Raw genomic sequence first — 10,000 nt, forward strand, 5'->3', positions numbered from 1 at the left:
TAACTAAATAGGAGAAATTTGGTGACACCCAGGTGTGGTTTAGTATTTTAGAAAATTATTTTCCTTGAAGAGTATTTTCTTGGGAAGTACAGATGTTATTCAAAGGCTTGGCTTTTTGTGACAGTGTCTAATGAGCATTAATTCCACAGAAATTGAATACGTTGGTGAGAGGAGCCGACCTGATAAGTTGGTCTACACTTGGGGAGTGGCGGACCATGGAGCACTGGGCAGGCCATCCTTTATTCGTCCAGACAGAGAAAAACGTCAACATCGCCTGCAGTTTATGCAGCATCCACATAGAGTTGCATTTGGAGAGTATCACAAGGTATGAATATAATTTGGCTGTTATATAGTGATCTCTCATTTCTCCCTCCATTCTGTCTCTCTATCCTACTCCAATTCCAATGCACATCACATCTTTTTTTTTTTCTTTTTTTTTTCTATTTAAAGCATCATTGTCATATGTGATATTGTCATAGAAATGTAGTGTCGGCTTGTTTGTCTGTTTTTTGTGCAAATGTCATTTGCCAGTTGTCTCTGTTTTTTTTCTAGGATGATTTATACAATGGATTGTTCATTACCATATTGCTGCTTCTCTGTCTATTCTAGCAAATGAGCCTCACTTAGCAGTAATTTATATATGCAAATGAGGAGACCAATTTTATATATATATATATATTCCATTGAATAAGACACAGAATAAAATCTTGTGGCACAATTGGAGGATGAATTGGTATTGACTACAACTCTTGAATGATCTTCCATTTAGATCATTTAAAAACATTTAGGTTTGATACTTTCTATTAGCTAAAACTCCATATTTTTGGTAGTATCTGATGTCATACACAGTCAAAGGCTTCTACAGTATCTAGTACCCTAACTAATTTAGGCAGCTGAGAATCCAGAGCTTCATTCCAACTTTCCAAAAGATGAAGAAGGTCTGCCATTGATCTGCTCTTCCAAAATCCATACTGCCTGTTTAAGAGAAGTTGGTGCTTCTCTAGGTAGGAGTTTAGTAATTTTCCTGGCACACTTTCATATGTGTTTCTGACAGAGGAAGGGATTGAAATCTGTCTATAGTTAGAATTAGACTTCTTTGTTAATTGGTTTGATACTCCACCTTCTTCTTCTCCTTCTCCTCCTCCTCCTCCTCCTCCTCCTCCTCCTCCTCCTCCTCCTCCTCCTGCTCCTCCTCCTCCTCCTCCTCCTCCTCCTCCTGCTCCTCCTCCTCCTCCTCCTCCTCCTCCTCCTCCTCCTCCTCCTCCTCCTCCTCCTCCTTTTCTTCTACCCTCAGATAATAGACTATGAGAGGATTAAACTTATTTCATTTTTAACTTGGCAGGTTGAAGATTTAACATGCGGGTATGGATTCACTGTATTCGCAGTCAGTAAAACTCCAGAAGCTTCTTGTTTTGGTACAGGTCTTAATACCGATTCTCAAATAGGTGAGTCCAGCAGTTGCTTTTCCTAGTACAATTTGTCTTGTGCATGTATAATTCATTATATTTCTGGAAAATCTGGAGATAATTTGATGGTTCTTTCATTCATCTCTACTTGGAAGTGGTAATTTTCTGTAAATTATAAATGCTGATATTTTATAACTAGGCATTGTTTTGGTCTTTACATTTATCAGTTTTGATTCTTTCTATATTTTTAATTTATTTGTTGTTATTGATTATAATGATGAAAAGGTGATTACAGAGCAGTGCAATACTTCACTAACAAACCAAAGACATTTAAAGGTATTTAGTGTTGTTAATGACATATTAAAAGAGCTTGTTGAAGTGTCTATAGAGAAGGAGAAGAAAAGGAACAAAGAATGGATACATATATATATATATAGAGAGAGAGAGGGAGAGGGAGAGAGAGAGTTTTCTCCTCATTTTTCTTCAAAAATAGGGTTTAATCCAAAAATTACTTAATGGGATCAATAATTATGAATGAAGTAATACCCAAATTATTTGATTTTATTCTCTCCTTTTCCAGGTGGCCACCAACCAAGAAGAGATCATCCTCTTGGAATGTTGATATCGCCAGCACCAATCGAGGTGCCAATAAGAAAAGACAGTAAAGTTACTAAGGTGTGTGTTATTCTAAGGCTCACTACAATAAGGAAAAATATACTAAAGGATGTGATGAAAAAGGTTCTACAGGTTGTACCTCACTAAATGCTAGTATAAAGGATTTTTAAATCAGTGAAGTGAGTAGTAATAATGCAAAATAATGCATAAAATGTACTGCATGACTGATAAAGGTATAACTTCTAAAGAAAGAGTTCTAGCTCTAATTTCCTAGGCATATTTATGATATAGTGTTAGTCCTATGGCACAAGTTTACATTTTATGTAGATGTTCTTGCTTTGCAGTGTTATCATTATTTGCAATACTTGCTGGTCTCTTAAGAGGCATTTTTAGGGTAATCTAAAAGTAATATTATAGCATCATAAACCACAGTAAGCCAGCTATGGTAGATTAAACAATATGGGACAGTGGTCGTGGTGTCACAAACTAATGATGTTCTCTGTACTAGATCTCTTAGTCTTCATAGACTTTATAGTCAGCTATATAGAGACATTTTTCATAAACAAGTAATTACTTAAAAATGCACAGGAAATAAGAACAAGATCTCCCCTTATGATTGGTTGCATATGGGAAATAGGGATATTTTTGAAAATACAAATAAAGTGCTACATGTACTTTTCCCTCAATCATATTTTTTAGACACATTTATCCACAAACTTTCTCATATTCCATATGTTTATTCTGAGCATCCATAACACTATCTGCCTATCTGTAATCACCTGAAAATAATTTGTTTTTAGGTTGCTGCCGGTAGAGCTCATACTGTCATGGTGACAGACAAGGAAGGTGTCTGGACAGTGGGAAACAACGCGTATGGACAGTGTGGCAGATCTATCATTACTGATGAGGATTATGGAAAGCAGACTATTTATAACAGAATAAGAATTCTCGATGAACTGGATATAGCCCAAGTCGAGTGTGGTCAGGATACTAGGTAAGTTATCCCTGAATGTGGTATTTTTCTAACGTAATTATAGAACTACATGTAAGAAAATTTTTAATTCAGTTATCATTATGTTTTGACTCATGAAATGAATGTACTGTACAAGGTAATATTATATATTGTTCCAAACCATCTACTTGTCTAATTTTTACCATGTCACTTCCAAAATCATTTCTGATTCATAAAGAAAAAAATTATTCTTATATTTACTATTTTCAGTTTCTTTTTGACTAAAGATGGAGTGGTTTATTCCTGTGGCTGGGGAGCAGACGGCCAGACAGGTCGAGGGCACTACGATAACGAGCCATCTGTGGGTCCGGTTATTGGTGATATTGAAGGAGAGAAGGTGGTGAAAGTATCCTGTAGAGCTGATTGTGTCTTGGCCCTTAATGGTAAGATGATTTGCATTGTGGGAAGATTTTGCTCTTTATTTTATTTGGTATAAGTGTTTTATAAGTAAGGGTCTCTAAGTCTTTTTAAAGAATAAACTTGATTGGAAGAGATTATAGCTGACATTGGTTCTGAGTCTATCTTATGACTTTGAGCATGTCTTAGCTTATTAGATATTATTAACCCTTCCGTAACAGATGTTTTGCTGGGTCAGATCACTTACATTCTGCATATTTCCTTTTGTTGAAATTACATCTCATTTGTTTCATCAGGTATGATGACCTATTGACCTATTATACCAAATGCTAATTTGAATAAATTTGGTAAAATATTGTGTACAGACTCATATTTCATATACATGTTTAAAAAATAACAGAAAACACACATCCTAAAATGGTCAGTTGAACATCTTGAGATGTGGCCCATCTCAGAAGGGTTAATAATTTTGAGAGGCAACAATGTAACATTATCAAAAAAAAATATATATATATGTACAGTTTTATGTAATTTGCACAGATAAAGGAGAGGTGTTTGGTTGGGGCAACTCTGAGTACCAGCAACTTAATTCTGTGACTGATGAAATGCAGATCCACACCTCAAGAAAGTTAAAGCTACCAGGTGTTGGAAAAGTGGTTGATGTGGCAGCTTCAGGAACAATGTGTCTGTTGTTAAATGGTTTGTACATAAATGCTTCATTACTCTGAAGTCTGATACATGCTTTTATGGGATTAAACAATATTATGCAATTCTAAGTATAATTCAAGCTATTTATACTTTCATATTCATTGGCTCTTAACAGAGGATGGCCAGGTATTCAGCTGGGGTTTTGGTCCCATTGGTAAGGGACCAGAAGTGACTTATTCAAAGACTCCAACACTTATACCTGGTACTTTATTTGGCAAGAATGAATTAACTCCAGATGCCAAGGTAACTTGAACCAAGGTTGGATAATAATGTTCTTTGTTTGTGAATACTGACAAACCAATATACAGTACTGTATTTTGCAATATATACATTTTTTTTTAGAACATTTTTCTTCTATATATATTGCTTCTCCTACATGCCATTTTGGGTGAAAAAATAGGTATACTTAATTGTTTTTATTATTTCCTACCTATTGCAGGTGGTTAGTGTTAATTGTGGCATCAATATACTAGCAGCCGTAAATAGCCATGGATGTCTTTTTACATGGGGAAAGAATCCTGGAGGCTGCTTAGGATTAGGACACACTAAGGATCAGTATTTTCCTTTACGGGTAAGGAATTAAATTTCCTTCTATGTTAAAAAAATAATAAGTTCACATTGCTGTGAAACATACAAAAAGCGTTAATTGTACGGAGCATTTTTAAGCTAATACTTTCTTATATCTTTTTTAGGTTGCAATTGCTGGTGAAATTCTGAAGGTCAGCTGTGGTGTCGATCATATGGCTGCTTTAGTGCGAGAAATTATTTAATGCTATGCATATTGTTATATATGTTATTTTCTTCTTTTTACTGTAAATAGATGAAAAAACTGTGATAGAAGTAATATCCAGTCCTCTAAGGGCTGCACAGAAATACAATTGCAAAATGTAATCTTCTATTACTACTCCTTTGAATATCTCTTACTGTTTACAAAATCATGGAATCATATTTTATCTGTTTCTATGGATGTGGTCCATTTTACTTATGAAGTTACTCCAGCACCATACTTTTGAAATATATGAAGTGGTAGATTACTTTCTTATCCTAGCATTGACACAATTTTGACCTAGCTCTGCTTGCCCTGTATGGGAGGAACTTAAACACTTGTGGTGTCTGCTGGCTGTTTATTATACTTGACAACAGGAATTATCTGTGCAAGTTTGCTGATAGGCAGTGCACATAAAAAATGTTATGCAAAAATAAAGAGATTTTTATCAATTCTATTTTAGTAATTGTACAATTATTTGAATCAAGAGGAATTGGCAATATAACATTATTGAGGAATATATATTGCAACAATGAAAAGTCATTTGCATTTATATAATACTTATCACTTGATTTTGAAATTCTTGTTCATCACTAAATGTGCTTGAAATTATGATTTTGCCAAAAGCACAATGTTTATGACATTTACTCTTGTCCACTAGTAAAAACTTTTAGTATGTGTTCATTATTATTAAGAGAAATAGATGCTGCTTCATCCCAGCGATTCGCACTCAAACTGGTGTTAGATACTAAATTTTCAGTGACTTTCAGCAGAGGTTTCAGCATTCTTATTAGACTGGTAAAGGATGACTGACTTAAGTCTCCAGACTTGTTTATGGCCAAGAATATTAAATAAATCACTTGGCATGTAAGATAACATGTTGACACAATTACTGGAACTGCAATTAGTTGTCTCCTGTATGTCTCTCTCTGTCTGGATCTTAACCTTTTGTTGATATATTGTGAATATTTTAAGGTCATATTCTCACATGTATTTTCAAGAGTTGTTGAAATACATCCAGTAATTCTTTGCAAAATAGATATCAATTCAATTTCCTGTTTAGGTCTATACAAAACTCTGTACTGGATGTCTTTCACAAAACCAAGAAAATCTTTGATGTTATCAAGGCTACATACATTGTGAGAAATATGTAAAGGTGGATATGATAGCACTTCAGGCAACTCTATCATATCCCAGGATTCCCACTCAGGATAATCAAGATCTTTAGAATCTACCCTTTCCCAATATATCCAGTTGGAGAGACAAGATACAGATAGTATAAGCTTCTTTTGTAATAGTGCACTTGGGTGGAAAACACACTTGTAGTTCTTTAAGTTCCTCCTTAGCTTACTTATCACTTCTTTGCTCTGGTCTGATAAATTACTGGGGTCACTGACACATTTTCTATCCTGGGAACACGCTTCATCTGAGGCAGGACAATGTTCAGGGCATTCAGTATCACTGATATCTTTATGAATATTTCCTTCCAAAGCACTACTTTCCTTCCTAAGACCCTTCAAGTTCATACATTTCATTTTATTAATTGTATCGCAGGGAGCTTCATCACTTTCTGGCCCTTCTGAAGAAAGCACCAGAAGAGAGAGATATAAAATGTGGCATGTCATAAATGAAGGGATTTCCTGTAGCTCGGCCTCTCCGTGACTCACTCTGTCTCTGACACGTGGGCCCTGGACAAAGTTCAGGAGATCATGTAAAGCCTCATTTAGTTTTGTACCTATGGCATATTGGACCTGATTTTTTTCTTCGGAATTCACGAGTTCGCAATCTTCATCTTCTTGGTCTGTGCGTTCTCTCGCGTCGTTTACCAATGTGCTTTTCGTTACTTCGCTATGTCTCTTTCCAGAACTGCGAACACAGTCACGACTCGAAAACTCGTGTTTTCCATGCTTTTTGTTCACCGTCAGATGAGTTGGACGGCTATTCATATACTGACTAAGTATTTCATCCATGGTGGTGTATAATGTAGAATTTTCTGCAGTCAGCATTCTCTCTGACACTTTGTTAACATGAGCAAACATTGCCCTCATTGAACATTCCATCAAGGGAAGAAGGAGAGTTGTGCATAACCCCCATCTGAAATATGAAACGGCAGATGGTCAGAAGACTGGAGGCAATGAGTTTATCCTAAAAGTAAAAAATAATTATTTCAGGATATTGAAAAATTGCAAATGAGATTACATGAAATATAAAGGCATTGTAACTCCCCCCCCCAAAAAAAAAAAAAATATATATATATATAATAATAATAAATAAAAAATAATCAATAAATTAAAAGATAAAAGAATAAATAAAAAATTAATAAAAAAAAAGTTTTTAATTACTTACTGCTCCTTTTCCAATAACTCGAAGGCTTTTATCCAAGCAGGATACATGACAGATGGTACAAAACTGGAACTCTTCATCAGCTCATCCAAAACAACTCTTCTTGGGATAATAATATCATCAACCACATTGCCAAGGCATGATGCCTGTAAAAAAAAAGGGAATAAAAGTCACCGTGAACTATATTAACCCACTCACGACGGGGGTATTCCAGCCTTGCATGTCACAATGCCAGGGTTTAGGCCTAAATCAATTAAATGAGTGGCACCATATGGTGCCACTCGGCCACCGGGCCCTTGTATGAGCGGTACCGTAGTGTACCACCCGTCCAGAGAGGGTTAATGTTTATGCCTTACTCATAATAGAATCAACTTGTTTTAAATAAGTAACTAGTATGATTCTTTTTTTAAATATATATTTTGCAATAAACTTGCAGTGCCAAGTGATGGAAAATTTGTACTTTTCTAAGAGTATAGTTTATCACTACTTACAACAGTAGAAGACACTTTCAAAATCTTGCATATATATATATATAAATATATATATATATATATATATATATATATATATATATATATATATATATATATATATATATATATATCTTCAAATAATGGGAAAGGCATATCACATACCGAGGGGAACAAAAGAAAAACACAACTTGCACAACTACGCAGATTCATAAATCATAAATGATATGGCTCTTCTTGAGTTTTAGTCGCTCAATTTCAAGAGGTTGCCCATAAAGTAAGTCTCACAGATCAAATAAGGGCCTGAGGAATGCCCATGTGTGCTTAATATTAATGATGGAAATACCGTGTCCTTCCTCTGCCACCTCCACCTTTGCTTTGAAGAAATGCTGCTTGACAATGCGATAGCTTGGAGCTCAATGACAATTTAGCAGACTTGATTTGGATAGTAGAAGTAGTGATCTGCTATGAATGATACTTTTGCAGTCAATGTTTACTTTCCCAAAGCTGGAATGATAAAAAGGCCTATGCTGACCATCTTCCTGTTTCCACCATGCTACATGAGTATGTTTTGCATTTCTTTGCTTCTTCAGTTTGTATTCACTTCCTTCATTGTTTATATTTTTTTTTTCTTTTTTTTTTTTTACATTTCTTTGTTTCTACAATTTGTATGTACATCTTTCATTGTTTATATTACTTTTTTTTTTTTTACATTTCTTTGTTTCTACAGCTTGTATGCACATCTTTCATCGTATATATACTTTTAGTTTTTATATTTCTGTTTCTATAGCTTGTAAGCATACCTTTCATTCCATATATACACTTTTTGTTGATAACCTAGTTTGTTTAGACTCAGGGAGAAAACTAAGACTAAAACTAAAACAACAACAACAACAAATATTTTGGATACTGATCTCTGACTTTCTCAGTGCCATAGAAATCATATGCATTTCCACCAATCTATTAAACATTACACTATGAGAACAAGAAATAAAAATCAAGAACATTACACTATGAGAATCAGAGATAAAACTCAAAGCAGAAGAAGAATAACCAAAATAATGATCAAGAGCTGCATCAGCTGCCAAGGCGCTCAATATAGGTGCTTTTTTTTATTATCCTATTTGATAACCAAAAACAGAATTTACAGAGTGACACATCATCTTAAACTGAAACTAGCTCAAAGAGACAAAATAAAAGTTATGGAAAGGATACAGACAACAGACTTCATCAAAGTACAGATAAAAAGCCTCACCTCCTCGAAGGTTGTGCGAGGCCTTGTTGGGATATTCTTGACTTTACTTGTGTTTTTTAGTGTCCTTCCACAATCAGCAAGAATGAAGATGATTGTTGCAACAAAAGCTTGGCTCGTTTCATGGGGACTCAAGAATCCATGCCATGCAATGTTGCGAAGATTAAGGCCCAGCACTGAGCCAAGCATCACTATCAGCAACTGTACCTGGTGTTTAAACAATTTGTTAATGCATTGTGCTCTACAATAAATTGTTACTGACAGTATTATAGGCAGATCATGGTACAAATACATTTTTGTACAAAGAACATTCCTAACTTATTGGAATTAAATTCTTAAAAGCAGTAAGTAAAAAGAAGGTATTTAAAACTTGTGATGCACTACCTAATATTAGTGTACTTATTTGACTAAAAGAAAATGTACTTGGATATCAAAGGAGGTAAACATGATTTGTACAGGACATATATTAAGTTTAAAGGAAGATTATTGGAATATAAATACGTAAAAAAAAAAACAAAAAAAAAAAAAAAAAAAAATATATATATATATATAAATATATATATATATATATATATATATATATATATATATATATATTCCTCAAATCATTCAATTAACTGTTACTCGAAAAATCAATCTATATCAATTATAAAATGCAATGTTAATGAAGAAAAGGCATTAATCTTATGGAGCATATGAAATATGCAGCTTTCATAATGTTTCCCTTAGTTGTAAGTAAATTTCCTTACCTTTACTTTTCCTATTAACTCTTCCAGTTCAGGAGTAGCTAGAAGATCTCTCAAAAGAAATGGCACCTGCTTACATTTCAAAAGCACCACCTGGGAATTCATAAATCAAATTTCAAAATATATGGCTTTTACAACACCATCTTCAGGGCGATTTTAGCTAATATAGGATATACAAGCCAAAATTATGATTGGGTGCTCTTTCAATCAAGTTCATTCAAGAGGAGGACAAAAAATACTTTCATTGATGACAAAAATTAAATGCAATTCTCTCCACGCACAGAGCAGTTTGTATACCTACATTCCCCAAAGCTCTCTCCACAAG

At 34.3% G+C, this 10,000-nt stretch overlaps 2 protein-coding genes across 5 annotated transcripts in view; one reads left to right on the forward strand and one right to left on the reverse strand.

Annotated features, from left to right (window-relative positions):
- The window catches only part of LOC122263559 (RCC1-like G exchanging factor-like protein), a 6,134-nt gene extending 1,145 nt beyond the window's left edge, over positions 1-4,989 (forward strand). For both annotated transcript variants that reach the window (XM_043032031.2, XM_086530380.1), the window contains exons 4-12: positions 150-325; positions 1,343-1,445; positions 1,987-2,081; positions 2,822-3,015; positions 3,244-3,416; positions 3,931-4,089; positions 4,214-4,341; positions 4,538-4,669; positions 4,791-4,989. In XM_043032031.2, the coding sequence (XP_042887965.1) occupies positions 150-325; positions 1,343-1,445; positions 1,987-2,081; positions 2,822-3,015; positions 3,244-3,416; positions 3,931-4,089; positions 4,214-4,341; positions 4,538-4,669; positions 4,791-4,868 (1,238 nt within the window). In that variant the 3' untranslated portion in view covers positions 4,869-4,989. The remainder of the gene's footprint in view (positions 1-149; positions 326-1,342; positions 1,446-1,986; positions 2,082-2,821; positions 3,016-3,243; positions 3,417-3,930; positions 4,090-4,213; positions 4,342-4,537; positions 4,670-4,790) is intronic.
- Positions 4,990-5,207: 218 nt separating this feature from the next.
- The window catches only part of LOC122263558 (endoplasmic reticulum membrane-associated RNA degradation protein), an 8,368-nt gene continuing 3,575 nt past the window's right edge, over positions 5,208-10,000 (reverse strand). For all 3 annotated transcript variants that reach the window (XM_086530378.1, XM_043032029.2, XM_086530379.1), the window contains 5 exons: positions 9,977-10,000; positions 9,679-9,768; positions 8,933-9,136; positions 7,211-7,353; positions 5,208-6,958 (listed from right to left, as the gene is read on the reverse strand). The exon at positions 9,977-10,000 is cut by the window's right edge and continues 87 nt beyond it. In XM_086530378.1, the coding sequence (XP_086386504.1) occupies positions 5,509-6,958; positions 7,211-7,353; positions 8,933-9,136; positions 9,679-9,768; positions 9,977-10,000 (1,911 nt within the window). In that variant the 3' untranslated portion in view covers positions 5,208-5,508. The remainder of the gene's footprint in view (positions 6,959-7,210; positions 7,354-8,932; positions 9,137-9,678; positions 9,769-9,976) is intronic.

This window comes from Penaeus japonicus, unplaced genomic scaffold, assembly GCF_977035675.1.
Source record: "Penaeus japonicus unplaced genomic scaffold, GWHDUDI00000001_assembly GWHDUDI00000033, whole genome shotgun sequence".
In the NCBI taxonomy this organism is placed as follows: Eukaryota; Metazoa; Arthropoda; class Malacostraca; order Decapoda; family Penaeidae; genus Penaeus; species Penaeus japonicus.